The sequence below is a fragment of the Hermetia illucens genome, chromosome 2, assembly GCF_905115235.1.
Source record: "Hermetia illucens chromosome 2, iHerIll2.2.curated.20191125, whole genome shotgun sequence".
Taxonomy (NCBI): domain Eukaryota; kingdom Metazoa; phylum Arthropoda; class Insecta; order Diptera; family Stratiomyidae; genus Hermetia; species Hermetia illucens.
Genome location: NC_051850.1, coordinates 165,637,816 through 165,657,329, shown reverse-complemented (window position 1 = coordinate 165,657,329; position 19,514 = coordinate 165,637,816). Strand labels below are relative to the sequence as shown.

At 40.9% G+C, this 19,514-nt stretch overlaps 1 protein-coding gene across 10 annotated transcripts in view; it reads right to left on the bottom strand.

The window, feature by feature from the left end:
• Positions 1 to 5,048: 5,048 nt before the first annotated feature.
• LOC119647770 (anion exchange protein 3) overlaps positions 5,049 to 19,514 on the bottom strand; it is a 115,346-nt gene continuing 100,880 nt past the window's right edge. For 5 of the 10 annotated variants that reach the window (XM_038048941.1, XM_038048942.1, XM_038048947.1 and 2 more), the window contains 15 exons: positions 19,138 to 19,336; positions 18,965 to 19,071; positions 18,790 to 18,905; positions 15,447 to 15,570; positions 15,315 to 15,329; positions 15,089 to 15,247; positions 14,751 to 14,993; positions 14,534 to 14,674; positions 9,440 to 9,580; positions 8,698 to 8,889; positions 8,267 to 8,638; positions 6,917 to 8,202; positions 6,667 to 6,861; positions 6,379 to 6,607; positions 6,170 to 6,311 (listed from right to left, as the gene is read on the bottom strand). In XM_038048941.1, coding sequence (XP_037904869.1) covers positions 6,237 to 6,311; positions 6,379 to 6,607; positions 6,667 to 6,861; positions 6,917 to 8,202; positions 8,267 to 8,638; positions 8,698 to 8,889; positions 9,440 to 9,580; positions 14,534 to 14,674; positions 14,751 to 14,993; positions 15,089 to 15,247; positions 15,315 to 15,329; positions 15,447 to 15,570; positions 18,790 to 18,905; positions 18,965 to 19,071; positions 19,138 to 19,336 — 3,594 coding nt within the window. In that variant the 3' untranslated portion in view covers positions 6,170 to 6,236. Of the gene's footprint in view, positions 6,312 to 6,378; positions 6,608 to 6,666; positions 6,862 to 6,916; positions 8,203 to 8,266; positions 8,639 to 8,697; positions 8,890 to 9,439; positions 9,581 to 14,533; positions 14,675 to 14,750; positions 14,994 to 15,088; positions 15,248 to 15,314; positions 15,330 to 15,446; positions 15,571 to 18,789; positions 18,906 to 18,964; positions 19,072 to 19,137; positions 19,337 to 19,514 lie in introns of those variants that run through there. The other 5 variants (XM_038048943.1, XM_038048951.1, XM_038048948.1 and 2 more) reach the window with 5 other exon arrangements.

Genomic DNA, 19,514 nt, shown 5'->3' with positions numbered 1-19,514 from the left:
GTTTGGGTCAGCCTAGTCAGTCTTATTAATTTCGTCGGGATATTGAATTCTCTCATGGCCGTCGTAGAGAAAGATGGTTCAACTGATGACCATATTCCGGTAGTTTTCCATCGCTTGCTGCAGAGAGAAAATCTGATCTGTTGCTGATTTGCCTGGAGTGAAGCTTTTTTGGTATGGGCTAATGATGTTCTGGGCGTATGGGGCTATCCGACCTAGCAAGATAGTGAAAAATATCTTATGGATGGTACTCAGCAACGTGACACCTCTATAATTGCTGTATTCCCTAATATCTTCCTTTTTATATATAGGGGAGATAATAGCCTGTTGCCAATCGTCAGGCATTGATTCGCTGTCCCACACCTTGAGTATAAGTTGGTGTACCGCTTGGTGTAATTGGTCACCTCCATATTAACCAATTCGGCTGTAATTCCATCGGCTCCTGCGACTTATGATTTTTAAGCCGATGAATTGCACGGACTATTTCTTCTATACTTGGTAGAGGCAGTATTTGTCTGTCGTCTTCAGTTGGCGCGATTTCCAACTCGCCGATGTTCTGATTGTTGAGCAGTTCATCAAAGTATTTAACCTTCCCTTTTTGTCTCGGCAGGATGAGCATCGACATGTGTAAGGCTTCATTCTGCTGACTTATTGGTAAAACTTCCGCGCCTGGTGCCGGTTTTCGAGTTCGCAGACCTGTTGATTCGCCCAGGCTTTCTCTTTCCGTCTGTAAAATCGCCTTCGCTCGCCGGTGCGTGCCCGCGTCCTTTGAGAATGCAACATTACTCGGTATGCAGGATTCTTCCGTTCCGTTGCTAGTTTACATCAATCGTGGAATCAGCTGTTCCGACTTTTCTTGAGGCTAGGGCCAAGTATGTTTGTGGGCGTATATATGATAACGTTCTTCAGGTGATTGTGAAGATCATTTGTTGATGCTTCATCTCCAGGTCATCTGTTGACGGCGGTTATTGCGTTACCCATTTCCCTCTTATAGGTATTGCAAACGAGATAGTGATCCGAGTTTATACTGGCCCCCCTTTATGTTCTGACATTCATCATTTGGCTGAAAGTGGTCCTGTCTGGAGAGTCCCACGTTTGTTTGTGGACCCTACGGCTCCTACTACGAAATAATGGCAGGGCAGGTACAACACCTTGTCGCCGCTTGTTGCATCGGAGAATTGTCGAGTGTTTCCTGCAATTCGCGCACGTGACTGTGCAGCGGGTTGCAGACCAGTACCGCTTCATTACTCGTATCGACACAATTCTGGCCATCATCAGGGAGCTTGTTCGGCTTGAAGTCATCGTGGGCGCTGGTGACCGAGAATCCATGGGAGCAAAGGCGGCGGTATCAACAATATCACGCCGCACAGCAGGGCAACAGCTTGTATAGAATTCTTAGAAATGAATCCCTCGCATAGAACAGGTATTTCCAGATTCTATGCATCACCAACAACTCCGAGACCTCTTTCTCAAATCAATGATGGAATTACTGTGTGCTGATATGTTGCTGCTGCAATTATAATCACTTCTGTATTGTGGTGCAATTACGGCTGTTAGATTTCACGGTTAGAAGATTCGCTACCGCGTTATTGTTTTGAGTGACTGAAGAAATCCACTACTGAAAATTCGTCAGGAACGTCGGTGGGACTTACTAAGGCAGAAGATTGCTAGGCTGATTCAAGTCAGCATAGATAATGCCATTAGATGGTCTGCTCGGATCCCGCAGTGCTTTCAATACGGGCGGCCTTCTTCTCTCAACTGTGAGCTCACGATCAAGTTATCCAAGGTGTTGTTTTTCTTTTTGAACCTTACCCGTGACATTGGGTTTCTATTTCCAACTACAAATGGGTTTATAGCACGCTGTCCTACCAAGCACTTGCAGATGTCTTCATGCCTTCTCGGAATAGATGGCCTGTTGTGACGATACCAAGCTATGTAATCAATGAATAAATAAAGGCTTCAACTATGCTGTCGCACCACCAACACCCATAGAGACAACGATAATGGACATAGAAGCTAAAATCAAGCACTTTGAAACCGCAACCAAGTACAACATACGCCACTAGGTGGAAAAAAGTTATAGCGACTAACCAAACGACTGACACTACCCCATTCCGAGAGCTAAGCACGAACAAACGGCTCAACAAAAGAGATGCCTACTACCTAAAAGCTGACAAAGGCAACGCAATAATAATCATAAATAAACGAGAACTATTATTCGAAAAGTTAAGATCGGGAAACTTCTTCGAATTAAGGAACTACCGACTTGCGGAATCCATTAAGCGTTTAGAAAAGGTGCTGAAAGAATGTAAACCTATTATCCCAAATCTTGCGAAATTTAAAAACCGAAAATTCAGGTCACTGTCAGGGAAGTTTCTTTCTTTTCTTCTTCTTTTTCTTCAGTCTTTGTCCCGTTCACAAGCGGGGTCGGCTCATCGTGATCGGTTTCGCCAGTTGGCTCTATCGAATGCCTGATCTGGGTGCAATCTCGATGGCTTTTAAATTCCATTTAAATTACCATCGACTTCGATGTTGAGACCAATCTTCGCAAGTGAATTCTTGTTAGCACGAATTGCGTGACCATGCCATCGAAGACGCCCCTCTCGCAATTTTTCCATGAGCGATGCAACCCCATAACGATAGCGGATATCCCCATTTCGGATATGATCAAAACGTGTGACGCCACTAGTCCAACGTAACATCTTCGTCTCCATTACCGCAAGACGCCGTTCATTGTTTTTTGTTGTTGCCCAACACTCAGAACCATAGAGAGCGACAGGACGTACAACATTGTGGTAAATTTTATATTTGAGACGTTCGTTGATGCGTCGATCACAAAGAACACCAGCTGTGCCACTTCATCCAGGTTGCGTTAATGCGTGAAGCAATTTCATAACGCATTTCTCCATTGGCTGATAGCGTTGACCCGAGGTATTTAAATCGCTCAGTTGTGGGCAGACCATTGCCGCTGACAGTGATTGTGCCTGTTTCATGGGGATCGGTCGTCAAAAATTCAGTTTTGTTTAGATTCAATCTGAGACTGTGTTGCATGAAGCGATCATTCCATTTTTGGACAAGTTGCTTAAGGTCATTTTTGCTATTAAACTTGCTAGGAAAACATCATCTGCATAAAGCAGTGTGTAGGACGCTGGACGTTGGATATCCCGTGTGACGGTGTCCATAACAAGAACAAAGAGGAGTGGTGAGAGGGCGCTTCCTTGATGTACACCAACAGAGACACGAAGCGGTTTAGATACGCCCGTCATACTTCGAACTTTACTTTTCGGACCGTGGTAGAGCAATTGAACCCAGCGCACGAGTTCTTCTGGCACTAAGTGTTGTCGTAAAGCATACCAGTTGAGTTCGTGTGGCACACGGCCAAACGCTTTCTCTAGATCCAGAAATGCAATGTAAAGAGGGCGATGCTTCTCACGGTGTTTCTCTATGAGTAACCGCGCAGCGTGTATTGCGTCAGTAGTTCCGCAGTTTTTGACAAATCCGGCTTCATTCGCGGTTATTTCAACGATTTCGCGAATACGGTTGTCAAGAAAGCGTTCAAAAATCTTCATGGTATGGGAAAGTAATCGGTTCGGACGTTAATTTGAACATTCTGCTGGACTACCTTTCTTTTTTCATATTGGAACAATGGTACTTTCTTGCCAGTCAGATGGTGTTCTTCCTTTCTGAATAACCCGATTAAAGAATTCACTGAGCCACAGTATTGGGTCCCAGCTTTTTGCTTTCCAGAGCTCAGATGCGATGTCGTCAGGTCCTGTGGCTTTCCCCAATTTCATTCGTTTTATTGCCTCCTCGAATTTAGTTGCGCTGACAGGTGGAACTGGTCTATATGTCGGCAATGATTGTGGAAGTGGAGGATGAACAAATTCTTCAGTTGGAATTTGCTCGAAGTATTCTCGCCATCTATCCGCTGTGGCTCGACGGTTGGTAAGCAAAGTACCGTTCTTGTCATTAACGTCACAGAAGTGTTCGATATCCTGTGTGCGTTCGTTACGGCTTTTAGCAAGTCGATACAGATCTCTTTCGCCATCCCGAGTGTCCAGTTTATCGTAAAGATTTTTGTAATGGTTCGCTTGGATGACAGCGACCGCTTTCTTTGCTTCCCGGTTGGCATTCTTATAAATTTGCCAATTAGCAGGCGTTTTATCGTCGAGAAATTTGTGGTAGAGTCGTTTCTTTTCACGGATCTTCATTTCAACATCATCATTCCAAAGCCAAATATCTCGGTTGATGTACCGCTTACACGATTTGGTGATCTCGAGGGTTGCCCAGGCCGCTCTGTGGATCGTGTCTTTCATTTGGTTCCACAATTCTTCCACATTCGTAATGGTCGGTAATCGTGTGAGTGAGGTCGTTTCTTCTTTCTTCTCACCACATCGCCACCATTTAATGTGCCGCGGGCCAGTGCGTTCCTTACGCTGTTTTATCGATGTCTTAATTCGCAGGACGGCAATCAGTGACAGTGGTAAAATGTTGGCGTCCTATGAGAATTAAGTCATTTTCCGTTTTACTGCTCCCACAAATGTAGGAAAATGAGACAATTGTTTGATGGGCCATGTATTCATAAGCACAAGGTCATGGTTGTCCGCAATATCGATTATACGCTCGCCACCCTCACTGCGGGCTCAAAACCCCTTTCTCCCATGGCAGCTGTTACCGTCTGCCTTTCCACCCACAGGATCATTAAGGTCGCCGCCAATGATAATATAGTCGTCAGCAGGCACGTGACAAGTCTTCTGACAATTTGCGTAACAAAAGTCAACGATAATTTTCCACTTTTTTTCTGTCGTCAGAAAATATCCAGCAACACTTCATCGTCCGTTCGCCGTCGACCTATTGCGCGGCGAAACAGTGCAGTGCAGCCAAAACGATAAATTTCCCTTCCGTGATCGAAGTTTGATGACTTAAATTTGGAATTTGAATTTTCAAATCTCAAATGCGAGACTTAATACTTTAGAGAAAAAAAATCTGTCATTTAAATAGTCGATAAAGATTTTATTTGAAGTATATATATATTTATCGAAAAAATAATACAGTATTATCATCTTTTATTTGATTTTGTTTCTGGTTACACTAATAGAAATAAGATATTCACCATCTATCTCAAAAGGAACGACGATGATGATAAAATTTAACTATAATGCTTAAGTAGCTAGCGCGCTTTGAAAATAAATATTCTCTCAACTTTCTTTTTGCATTTGTGTGTATGTGTGTGTGTGTATGAATAATTTCTGATATGAAATCATTCATCATACAAGTTTTAGTAGAATGATACATAAAATTCTCTGCTTTTTAAGTAGCTTCATACATATCTCATGATCTTCTCTTCGTATATATATTTTAATATAATTATTATTGGTACCGACTTCAATCACAGTTAAGTTCATATACAATAACTTTTTTTTTTTGTTATTTAGCTCTCGACAAAAATAAAAAGCGGAAACAAAACGGAAAAATGAAAAAAAAGATGTAACAAATAACAACAACGAAAAACTCCGTATTGATTGTTGTTCAAAGTTAATATTTCTTGTTTTTTTTCTTTTAAATTGTAGCGTTGTTTTTCAAATTGACAGAACTTTGTTTTCAACTCTAGATACTTTTATTTATATTGTTTGTTTCTCCCAAATTGGTTGTTTATTAGGTTCTCTTGTTTCAAACATTTAAATATTTTTTAGTGCACTTAATACTGTTGGCTCTATACTGTGAGTTTCTCTTATTATTTTTGAGATACTAAAATACTGAATACTGATTGCAGTAGTATTAGTAGGAAATGACTGATATTCTAATTTTGTTTGTGATTTTGTAGATGTGACGTTGTTGATGTTTCACTCCTAAACCTCCCTCGTTCTATCTAATCTCGTCTAAGTGGCTAAGTACTGGATATAAGTACTGCTAGAACAGAAGAAATGGGGTTCATCATGGAGGCTTTCCTGTTGCCAGTTAAATTCTTCTAGCCAGGGTGGATTTGATCAATAGTGTCTGAGTTGAACCGTTACATGCATGATTGCAAATGAAATGTCATTTCAAAATATATATATTAATTATATACAACTTTAGTCCGTTATCTAGGTTTTACGTATATAAATTTCTTGTGAAATTTTCATGTTTTTCTAAAAATATTCTATATTGCTTTTGCACTGATAGTAGGATCTATATTAAACAGAATAAAGTAATGTTTATGAGTTTGTCTTTTTCATGTTCAATCCATAGGCGTGGCGTTCTTATGCCGGGATTGGGGCTTGCTCGTAGAAGTCAGGTTCATCTTCAGCATCACCTTGTGGTTGATTGCCGTCGAGCTAGAAAGGAAGGGCATACAAATAACTTTCAAACAGACTCCAGCCAATATCATTCTAATCAACTTACAGCGTCTACTTCATTTGCGGTGAAGAAATTGGCTAGTTTTATACGAACAGGCACCATCATGATAAGGAAGAATGGGAAGGCCAATGAAATTTTCGTTGATTTGACGGTCCACAGAATGGCCAGCATGCAGACTTGGACTGCAGTGAACAAATGCATCTTCCACGTTGGGACTCGTTTCACATATGGCACAGGTGGATGATGTTTTACCGGCATGAAGAAGAGACATACTCTGGAAGGTAGAAAGGGAGGTTTCAGCATTTTCAAAAGGAAGGGTCAGTATAAAATTACCTATCGAAGAATTGTACACCACTCATCGAAGCAATACCCATATATAAGAACACTCCAAATAACACAGCCATAGGTATCAAACGTAACAACGGCGCCATCGTCACAGACACACCAACCATCACGGACACCACGAATGCAGAAAGTCGTTGTTCCTTAACTCCAATAATTCGTGCTGATTCACCGGGAGCATGAGTCCTAACGACAACAGATACTTTAATATCAATCGACTTGTGGATGCTTTTCTACTTACCTCGACATTATCGTCACAGCAGATACATGGGCAATAGAACGGACAGTTGCCGCACAATGCCATGGAGCACCAAAGAAACCACAGCCTGAATTCAATATACATAACAACACGATATCTAAATGCAATCCTGATCCTTTCTTCAATCCTCTTTCTGGCTTATCTACAATTAATTCCGTAATGTGTGTTTCCATAAAGATTAAAATATAGACTAAAAGAGCTGGAATGCCTGCGACAAATGGTAGCCAAGCTGGGACGCCAGTTAAAGCTACAAGCCAGCCTCGTTTGGTTGGTTCACTTGGTGATATACCTTCGGGTACTGTTAGTTTTTCAGTGTATACTTGTGGGATTAGGTAGTCGATCAAGACAAAGATTGCAATTGCAATTGGCACACCAAAGTCACCAAGTGCTCGTCGAGCACTTCGTCCCAAAAACGTTGAGTTACGGAAAATTTTCAGATAGTAGGCCACCGTGAAAGTCCCCAACGTTAGAATTGTACAGAAAAGTGCTGTATTTGGCTGGTTGATCATTCCTAAATCATCTCTCGATGGTAGGAATGTTGTATTGCTGTATTCGTTGACGGCAGATTCTACGATAGTGCCATTAGCCTTTGTTTCATTAAATGCAATCTCTGGATCGGCATCGATCTTATATATATATTCCGATAGAAGAGGTTGTCTCTTATAAACTGTGATCAGTTTGGATAGCGTCTCCATTATATAGATTAATGTAATCAATGCAGAGAAGATTTCTTGTGTAAAACGCGTAAACAGTCGAACATATACGCTTCCTTCAAATGCCGAGATCGTTAGACCGATTATTATTAACCAAATGCCAACGTAGGCTCGAACACTCAGAAAGTTGAAATCGTTTTCATTACAGAATTTGAATAAGGCTTCGTCGAATAAGAGGAGCGGTCCTGTTGTGCCAATAATACATAACGGCTGTCCCGCAACTAAAACAAAAATCAGTCCGACTAATGAAGTTGCTAATAGTGTTTCTGATATGCCCATTAAATTGTGAGTCTTATCCGAAGCTAGACCTCCGAATGTAATGGCTGTAGACAGAGCGGCAAAATACATGAAAATAGCAGCGGCTAGGGTTTCGGAGTTTATGCCGTCGAGTATGTCGCTTTTATACATCGGTAGACGTCGCTTTAAATCATTTCGAAGGCCACCCCACAATTTGTGTGTTTTTTCAAGAGGGCTAAGTGGAGGTTTCTTTCCTTTATCATCAACGAAATCGATGAGGGGTTTCTCTTCGGTGACCTTCTCGCTTTTCTGCTTTGTCTAAAAAGGAATTGATGGGTTGATCAATGAATAGACGATTTAAAACAAAGTCCAGTACACTCACCTCCAAAGCTTTTGTCTTACGCGAACGGATCCAATCTTTTTTGGCCTTCAATTCGTCAAATGGCAACAGATCGTGCCTGTCCCAATTACCTGGTGGTAAAACGATTGAATCATCTAAGAATTCGTTGATGGCAGATAGGAGTTCTTTTCGGTCGTCCGCTTTGTAGGCAATTTCATGGAAATGTTCATTAGCCATGAGAGTGGCGATTGAGCGACCCACTTCATGGTAGTCCAAGTCGACGATTCTCGGTCCCAACAGAATGAAGAGGAAACGAACAGGAATTGGCACTTCAGTGATGCTAGGCATAGGTATGCCCTCGGCCAAACGAACGAAGGCAATAGTGGGTTGTTTTAAAAAGTCAACAGCGCCAACCTAAAGACATTTACGGGTTTGAAAGACATTGCTCTAAAGTCTATTTGTATAGGACATACCAAAACAGTCGTCGCTTCAGCTCCATGTGGAATCCTTCGCAAGATTGTATCGTTCTGTAGTTTTTTAAGATCCTCCTGGGATGAAGAGTACGGATCGTCCCTCATTTCTATTTTGAAGTCGGAGGTTTTGCGATTGCCACCATTTATTTCGCTTGCAGGAATAATTCGAGGTTTTTTGTCATCAGAGAGGTTCTAAAGGATATACCAAAGTAGATATTATTAAATAAGCAATTGACCAACGAAACGATTGTAATTTAGTTGAAATACAGAAAGAGGACTCAAAAAGTTGCAAACTACGCACATCTAAGCTAGGGGATGAATTTTACACTAGAATATTTGGAAAAAATAAGCAAAATTTCAGTTGTTGAAGGAAAATGAAAAGCATTCTCTCATCCAATAGTTTTCCTAATTTTTGTGTTATATGAAAGGCTAGAGACGTTTTTGTCGATTGCGTTACCAAAAACTGATGACAAAGTAAAAAGGAAAAAAAAACAGTTTTTATCAACAAACACTACACAAACGCATTGACGCAATTTTTTTAATATTTAAGAGAAATATATTGAAAAAATCACGAGCAGCAAAACTAGAAACATTTTTAATAAATGATCGATGCCAAATTAGTTAGAACCCAATTATTATTTTCAGATTTAGACGTTTTGTAAAAAAAAAATCAAATCAAGAACTAAATCTATTTGAAATTGAATGCTTCTGGTTATTGTAAATATATTTTCTAATCAATTACGCTTATATATGACATTGTTGAATGCCTTCGGTATGCACGAAACATTATTGGTGCCATTCCTATTGATGAGCTTTGCGTCGAACAAACAGACGATCTTGCAGCTCCTTCAATACGTGCCGTATCATCTCCCGTCCATAAATACTATCATTTTCATATTATGGGCGATATTCGAAAGGAAGAAGAGAGAGAGAGAGTGAAAAAGATGTTTTAATCTCGATTACAGCAGATCATTTTATTGCTTCTTCTTTAAGGATTTGGCTTTGAAATTTTCAGGGTGTAGCCCCTCGATTTTTTATGAGAATTTAGATGTGATGCACCAATTAATTATTGTGAAATCATTCATCCAATGGAAGTCTACATTTCCATCTAATATGGATGGAGGTGAAAGTCAATATTAACTCTTACTATGCAAACACTTCAGGGGCTAGAAGATCCCTAATTTGTATCATATTTAAAGCTTTGTATAGGAGTAATAGCGCTATCTGTAATTCCCTTTTAAATGTGCCTCTGTGGCGAGAAATCTTGTCCTTGTTGTATTTGTAATTGGGAAATATCTATTGCATCCGGCATGCAATAGGAAATTGTAGAGAATTGATTAAGTCACGCGGAGCTGGACTTTTCTCGGGGACTAAAAGAGTAACTATTAAACTGGGTACTATAGATTTGTGCTTTCTGCGGTAAAGAATAAAATTTTCTGGGTCACTTGGCTGGCATGAAAGCATTGGACAGAAATCAATATTGCCATAAAAGAAATGAGCAAGTCCATGGAGTACATGGACTATATAATTAACTTATAAGCGAATCCAGCCCATAACTTGACTATCATAAATAGCATTAGTTTTTCAAGAAGCTTTGCGGTTCAATATGAGGTTCCGCTATTAAATTCCTAGTTCAATTTTTCTAAAGATGGTACCACTATTTGATGAGCACATGGCAAACTTCATGTAGATCTGTCAGCACGTCGTATATTTATAGTTATTCAAAGTTGGCGTATCCTAGTATTTTTTTACCATGAAAAAAAATATTTTTGGAAAGGGTAGCACCAAAACAAATTCATGAAAAATTATCGAACGCGTATAAGGACTTTTCTCCTTCATTTCGGACAGTAGAAAGATGAACGTTTGAATTTAATCGTGGTTGTATAAGTGTCTAAGAACGATGACCAAAAATTGAATCGACACCAGATGTTATAGTAAATATACAGGACATGGTTTTGGAAGGTTGTCGATTAACTGAGAAAGGTTTAGCGGAAGCTTTAGAAGTCATCGTGATCCTAAGTTAAAACAAGAGGCTAAGAAGTGGTTTGAGTTCGTTACTTTCAAGTTTTAGCATCGGTTTTTGGGATGTAACATTAATTGTTTGTTTATGAATTATTTTTAAACGGGCAAATCCATAAGGGTAGGTTAACCGAAGAATAGAAGTAATTTTTTATTGAGACATAGATAGATCATAGTTGAATGAATACTTCCAATCTAGGTCTCGCCGCAGGGGTTTCCAAATCCTTCAGAGACCCCAGGAAGATCGACTGGAGGAAGTTTGGTCAAGTTCCCAAGAACAGGATCGGCACGACAGACGAACTGGAGTGAAAGGTCGGGGCCTTGGAAAAGGCATTCGATACCGCCTTTAAAGTCTCGTGCCCTGCTAAATACAGCAAGAAGACACTGCCACCGTGGTGGAATGAAGATCTGTTCAGGGAGATCTTGAACATATGCTGCAGGCATAAATGCTGGCAGCCATACAAGGACTGTCTGCAGAAGTACAAGTCGGCCATCAAGACCACCAACAGGCGGTCTTGGTTGGACTATTATCAGAACATTGAAAGCACCAGTGAATATACAAGGCTCAGCAAGATTCTGTGCAAAGAACATAGGAGCCCATCTTTGGATGAAATGTTCTGGTGAAACTTTGGAGCTGCTGGTCAAGACGGACTTTCCTGCCAGCGAGGAGAACTGTGAGTCACAGCCTTGATTGGAGGGTTTGTAGTCACTCCAACCGTGCGAAATTATCAAATCGGTAATTACCGAGGATAAGATCGGCTGGTCTATGATATCAACCTGCGGGTCCAGATGGTATAATGCCAGTCATGCTACAGAAGCAGCAGGAAAGGGTTGTGCTGCTGTTTGTCGAGTTCGACCGTAGCTGTATCTTTTTGAGGTACGTACCGCAGCCACGACCAATAGTGAATTTCCCTCCATTATGAGTGACATCATGGAAGGAGCGTTGCGAAAGGTGTGCCTGTGGGCCCCAAAATGCGGACTCGGCATAAACCCCAAAAAAAAAAGAAAAAGAAACGGAATTGATGCTATTCACCACCAAGACAAGGATACCTGAATTCCAGAAACCGCGGCTGAATGAACAAAGATTGGTTCTTTCCTCCAATGTAAAGTATATGGATCCAAAGCTTGATTGGAGGTTGAACCTAAAACTGAGGGCTAAGAAAGCCTGTATAGTCTTCTTCTATTCCCGCAAGAGAACTTTTGCAAAGAAATGGAGCCCCCGGTCGAGGACGATTTTCGGGATGTACACACCTGTGATTCGTCCCATCCTAATTTACCGAAGAATCATGTGTGCAAGTGCTACTGGGGTTCTGCAGTTCTGCCCGGCTCTCAATGTACTCCTGCATCTCCTCCACCTAGATCTCATTAAATACGTTGTAGCGTGCAGTGCCGCCACACTACGTGTGTCCTAGTCAAAGTATTGCACTTCGGAAATCTGGGCATTCCCCACGGATTATGCCACACGCAAACTGAACTTCACGAGGAATTGCTATGGACGTTCCAAGACGATATGCTAAACCAAACCAATCCCCTGTTTCGATACCAATTCAAATGGTTGAATGTTTTAGCCTGGATCGGAATGAGTAATTAGTGATGCGTTTCTATTATTCTTCGGCAAACATCAGAGGGAAAGCTAGGTGGTTATTGTGAAAGTCATGAAAGTGACATAACAGCTATTAGGTTTCATTCAACAGATCCGGATTCGTTCATTTCAGGCTCAACCGATGGTTTAGTGAATGTTTTCGATATCTCCAAAGACCACGAGGATGTTGCATTGAGTGTAATTATCAATACAGAGAGTAGCGTACACAAATTGCATTGGCAAGAAAGCTGTTGACGAAGTCGTTGGAGTCCTCTGCATCTGGCGTTTGTTGCGACGCTAATTTTCGAATCGCCTCCAACTCAACGCTAGCATTGATCCGTATAGCTCCAGCTGCGACCGCCATTTTGTTCCTTTCCAGGACTTCCTCATGGTGTTCTCCCATTTGCGGGGTTGCTTAATTTTGCTGACTTGCTCCAAATATGTGAGTTAGTTTCAGAGTTTTGATTGTGCTTGTTTGTTTCACTGAATAATTGACTGCAAATAACATGCGGCATTTTAGCGATCTCTATGTGGTCGCACATAAGCAAACGAACGTTGTGCAACTCAACCGCGGTCCCTTGCTCTTCTCAGTGGGAAAGGAGGACGCGCAACTTAACAATTGTCCACCTCAACGGAAAATAACAGAAAAATGAACCTGAAATAATAAAAAACTTGTTGTTTCTTTTTCGTTGGTGTGGATATTTATTCTTGCAAATACCGATATTTCGGGAACCAGTCCAGCCGAACTGACCGATTTTATTTAAAAAGTTAAATATTCAGCAGTCCATAAGTCAACCATAAAAATGCCCTAGGCAATCAATTTGCCATAATTTTGTTATTCTGATTGATGCCAGACTGATGAAATACTGATCGTGTAAGGTCAGCCATTTTGTTTGAGGATTAAGCGAGTCTTAAGTCCGTATTCAGTTGATGTCGGAGGGGACTAATTGGGAAAACATTTTTTTCTACTTTCGTGATCTATGGACCTCTTTTTTTCAAGTTATCTAATTCTCAAAAAGGATGACTGGCAGTTTCGTTCAAGGCACATAAATCATCAGATGCTGCCTTACATCTGCCCTGGAGGTAGCGTGACCGAAAGTGGCTACAGGTGGTAATTCCTCCTCTATATATAATCGAAAACACGCACTCATGTCTGTTTTGTTCGTAATTGAGGGAGTCCTAAGTACGCATTCAGCTGATGTCGGACCAATTGGGAAGGAACTTTCACCTTGGATGAAACCCTCAGTCATCCATTTCGTTCTACTTTGTTGCCTTGAACTCGATGTCTCGCCTTGCATGATAGTAAGTGCTGCCAAGATCAGGCTCATGAAATTCACTTGATGAATATGAGGCTTTGCTCGTCGTTCAACACTGCCAGCTAGCTAGTGCTTCTCAATTGGCACTCACATTCCAGCACTTCGTACTTTCTTAGCAGACTTATTGAGGATTTTAGATAGTTCAGTTTTCTTGTAGAAAAATAGTTTTGCGTTTGCGATGAGGTCTTATCAGAAATGTTTCCTTGGGACAAACTTTTTTAGGGTTCTTAAACTGGACTGCAATTATCATCAGCATCAACGGCCAAACCACCGCCTTAATAAGGAACTTCAAACATCCCGGTTTTGTGATAAGATCCCTTCGTGTAAATGTGAAATCTGATATCTCTGAAAGTTGTCCGACATCCTGGCCTACGCTATCGGGACTGCCTTGTTTTCTTTTCTTACTATAGATATAAGCAACAAATTTCACTTCATTGGATCATTATTTAGATGGGCCAAAAATTAAAAAATACTTGAACTCGACAAGCATCTTGGAAAGACAGGTTCGTAACTGGATGCGGTCGCTAGAAAGGGGAAAACTTAGCCCTATTGTTGATTTAATAAAATAAACTGTATGTTTGCGAAAAATAGTGCACATCTGAAAGTCAATAGAGGGTCTTCTGAACAAGTTGAGTTTCGATAAAAAAAGCAGTGGATTCTTTAAGCGAATATATGCGAAAGAACCTAACGGTCTTTGAGTCATAAGTCAACCCTGTTCTAAGATAAAATAAGCTGTGCGATAGTTCTAAACATTTCTATGAAAGGTAGCACTCAACAATCATACATAAGATTTTACTATCAGTCAAGCTCTCCTGGTTTCAATGATAGCAATATTTCATATCATATTTTGCACTTGACATTGAAAGCTATTTGTATATGAATAGTGTAAGCCACAAGCCAGTAAAGCTACAAAACTCACTTGTAAACTTGTGTAACTGCTATATTTCCGTTTTGCAAATGCAAATGCTCCGTGTGAGTCGTTTACATGTCGGTGCCGAAGCAATAAAGCTCTCATCACAGTGGGTTTGTCATCTGCAGTTATCAGCTCCTCAACAACCATCTTCAAAGGACCAAGAAACCAAGAAAATGGTTTAGTATTTACTCAATCCAGGTGGATATCGAGAAAGACTCTTTACCTGTTCAACAATTCTATAAGCAACAGCTGGCTGATCCTTTTCTTCTAAATCTAAAAGCACAACACCAGTTTCAAGGCAACGTCTCAAGTTCAGCAAAGAGTGGAATGATAGTGAGGCGACGTGCGGTTTGCCCCATCTGTCTGATCCTTCTTCGATATGTTCTTCATACTTGATCCAACGAGCGGTTTCTTTCCATTCACGATCTTCTCCGGTTCCAATCAATTCATCTAATTGTACGAAAACCTATTGGGAATTGTGAATAAAACAATTATTGGAAGAACGTTTTTGGGAAAAGGACATGGAATCGAGTCTAAAACTTAGTAAAGTACCGATCTTACCTCATGGGGGCTATGGTCAAAACTTTTCTTTGCATGTAGAGTAGGTGGGACGCTTATGGTGAAATCCTTATGTTTACCGGACGAATGATGAATTTTATGACGTCTCATACCCCTGGGGTCTTCAGATCGATGTGATGTCAACTCATTAAGATCAGCTTCCTAAAATCAGAGATGATTATTAGTTGTTGTTTTTTATGGAGGAAAATTATATAAGGGTAGTAGTAACCTGCTGTTTCTTAGCCTTTGTGCGTAAGGGTTTTAGGAAGAAACAGGGAATTAAAAGCTCAATATGTATTTTTGATGGCAATATACTTATTGATTTTCTTGGGAGAACTAATAAACTTAGTGATATGCATACCTCCAATTCTGAATCCTCTGGTTGAATTGATATTTTCGGAATATCTGATGGGGGCTCGGGCACCTTTCGACTTTCCACACTCTCTTGGTGCGAGTATTTGCGGTGTTTGAAATATTGATGTCGACTGTGAAATAGAAGAAATCCAAGTTGAAAGTTAAGAAGTTTTTATGGAATTGTAGCTATTATGTTACTTATAGAAGGGAAGGGAACTATGCTACGATGAATTTCCCAACCCCTATACTCTTAGAAACCAAATAAGTACAATAATCAAAAAATAAAAGAGATTAGCGAGTGAGCGGGACCCCTGGCCGATCAGGGGGAAGTACATCTGCGAAATACTGAGAGCCAGGTGACTACATCCAAGAAGGAGCAAGTTGTGAAGTCAAGCAGTGGAGCCAACCTTGGCATACTGTGAATACCGCAAGAACTAGTAAAAGCATGTCTGAAGTTAGTATATGAGACCTCCAGGAAAGAGACATGCCTCGATGAAGTAGGTGCTAAATGGGTTCTGCGCTATCTGAAGGAAGGCTTGGAACCAAAACAGGTCCTTAATAAGCCTACGAGTGAACCTTAACCTTCAACAGAGGAGATAAGGAAGGGGGGACCAATAGAGATCGGCTCACAAAACTGTGATGCTCCTAAGAAACCCAAGAGGGAGGAAACCTCGATTAGGCCAGGGGTGAAGGTAGATGTTAGCTATGCTAATGCGATGAAAAGCATTCGACTGGCTATACTCTCAACATTATTTCCAGAGCAAATCCTCACGTGTGAGGAGAGGAAATCATCGAAAACCTTGTTGTTATGCAGATGTGCGAAGGATAGAGTGCGGAGCTCATGTTCACCGGTATGCGATATTCGACCAGGTCTTAGACTGGTAGACTGCACGACGGAGGGCAAGGCGGAATGGCTTAGGACCAGAGCCCGTAACTTGCCAGACTGGAAGCCAGCAAAAATATTGACATATGCTGGGAATGATATACGCGGCGAACGATGGTGACAGTCTGAATTCCCACAGCCGCTGCAACTGAGACGGAGAAGCTTCTGGGACTCTTAATTGCTCAGAATAAAGATCTCTACAAGCGGTTATGGAGAGCCTTTAGAATCAAAGTCGAGGCAATGAAACCTCGTAACTGCCTGATCAGATTTGGTAACATATGCATGCGCACAGGGGAAGAGCAACTTTCTCTCACTCTTTTTGGTCCACGGACCCCTTGTTTTGGACATAGTAGTCAAATATTGAAAAAAAGACGACTAACGGTTTCGCGTTATCTCTGGTTGCTCCAGCCTGACATCAAGTAAATGTGATATCCCAAAAAAATGTAGCTTTGGCCTAGCTTGGGCTTAAGAGTATTGGCGGTTTTAATTTGGATATACTAATTCGCACGACGTGTCGTGTTTGGGATTGCATAAAAAAAGAGCGATTTGCATCTGCTGCAGTTTCGATCACGCTGCTCCTAGTTCAGAGGTGAGGCAGGGTCTAATAAGTTGCCTCTGCTCTGGGCCAAATCGTCAGTCATATTTTTTTCAAAGAAAAATATTTTGGAGGGCAGATGGGATGGGTAACCTATTGAAATTCCCCCTCCGTTTAGGGCAAGTCGAATTTGACGGAATAGTCCCTTATTGACCAGATGGCAGGATTCCCATGTGTTCCGCTCATTAGCCCTCGTATCTGAGTCATAGGAGGGCCAAATCCTCTCCGATTTAGAACAGATAATGAGTGTGCGCCATCTGTAGTCAGCAACTGACAAATAGTGCAAGTATATTCTGCTCCTTACCACAGATACCGAGATAAAGGCTGTGCCCGCCGGCTGCAATCCAGAGCGTAACTCCTTCTGGCCAGCTCGTCGGCCCGCTTGTTCCCCTTTATATTTCCTTGCGTAGAAACCTAGATTTGGGAGACTTTCAGCAAACCACCTAGATTGTTCAGTTTGTCCCTGCATCGAATCATCACCCAGGAGGGTGTTACCGGTGACTATAAAGTTTTTGTGGCTCCCTTATCACCAGTATCTTTGTGTTGTGGGTATTTAAGAAAAACCCCTGTACCAACCCCATAGTTCACTTTGAACTGTTAGCGAAAAGGACGATGTCATAATCTTGCATCAAATCATTGATATTTCATCTCTCCCCGCTTGGGAATCCCATAGTAAAGTTTCTTTTGAAGCTTACCACCTGTTTAAAGTTCTCTTGGTAGATTTTACTATTACCATAAGGCTGCCCAGTAATTTCAACAACACTGCGCGATACATCCCCTTTTTTAACGCATAAGGCAAAACGCTTTTCAGCTAAACGTGAGGTAGTTTTTCATTTGTCCAGCATTATATGATGAGCTGATGAAGACAAGTAGTAGGATAATTTCCCCATCCTGTAATAGGTTAGCTGGAACACCCAGCGACGCGACCAGGACCTTATTCAGTTCCTGGTTGCGTAGGGCAGCTGTAATCTATTCAATGAAAGAATATGTATCCGGATGTGTTGGTAGTTAGAGTGCTGTCGCAATGGAAGGTCGCGGTCACTGGTGGTAGGAGGGATTTGTATCGTGATTGGATGTCGGATACAAGTCGACTCAGCTGTGAATGAGTACCTGAGCTAAATCACATTCTATTATACCATTACGATATTGGATGAAGTCCTCTAATACGCTTCAAGTCCTAGATCCAATTGGATTGCAGCTCTAGCGGTTATTATTATTATAATGAAAGGAACTTAGATTGGTATGTCACTATTCAATACACAGATTTGGAGAACAGGAATAGGGCAATTTGCCATGAAATTAGCCTGGGTCTTCTTTGTCTTGTAAAAGACCTTTCTGGTAAAACACATTTTCCCTTTAGCCACTTCCTTCATTCAAGGCGTTGCCACCGTATCCAATACCAATGTACCGTCGATGTTAATATTTAGGAATCAATATATGTAATATATTCGAAAGGGCAATTTGTAAGCTTCCTGTTCACTTGTTTGTGGAGTATAGGGTACCATACAATCTCTTTTTCGTATCGTTATTTGATTTCTAATGAGATTATACTACAGTTTCATTTTGATCAGGCCTAATGCAGTGTAAATGATATCAATACAGAAGCTGGATAGTACGAAGCCACACATAAACATCCATGACGAACAGGGATTCGAAACCATGGCAACTAGATCGAGAACCTGAAACTCAACCATCTCGAGCATCGCACCGTCATTCGATATAGATTTGTTTTTTTAATTCTGTTACTATTTTCTGCTATTGATTATAAAGAATTAGTTAGTTCCCTATTGTCAATAGATGGTTAAAAAGCAGTTATAAGGACTCCTATTGTTTTTAAATTGTTTCCGAATATCGAAGAGAATGAACTCTTACCTTCTACGTCTCTTCCTTTCATCAAAACGATCACTTTCCTCATCCGCAACTTCCTTAGGAGACGTCGGTGAACTAGGTTTGCTGAATTGAACACGTTTTCTTTCGTCCGACGAATCCTGCAGTTGATAAGGCCATAAAGTAAATTCATCCCTTCTTTCAAAATAGATCAACCTACCGAATGTTCTCCATATTCAGCTCGTTGTGATACAAGTGGGCTATCCTCCGGTTGTTCTTCATCACGCTCATCGTGAATCTCGTCACGTGTAATATTTTTCTGCTGTTCTAAATGAATTGCTCATAAAAATCGAACTAATATTGATTATCCTAAAATTTGTCTTATATACTTACGCCCACTTCTTGATCCTCCATTATGTGCCGGACGTAGTGATTTTTTGAGTAGATAGTTTCGATTTGAACTTGAACTTTGGCCACCTAAGTCCGATAGTGATGATACATCAAACTTTTCTTGATTGGGACCTTTTCCGCCAAAGACTTTTTCCATTTCAGTGTCCAATAATACAAGATCGGGATCTTCATTGCCACTAGCCTGGAAGAAAGAATGACAGTTGGTTACACTTTTATCTTTAGCTTATCAATCTAAAATAAAGTTGAACTGAACCGCAGTTTTAGGGATGAATTTAGAGTGAGTTAAAAATGACTGCAGTTGTTCTAAGCCCCTAAATTGACTAATGACTAGCACGAGGACTTCGCTTGTTTAGTTACTT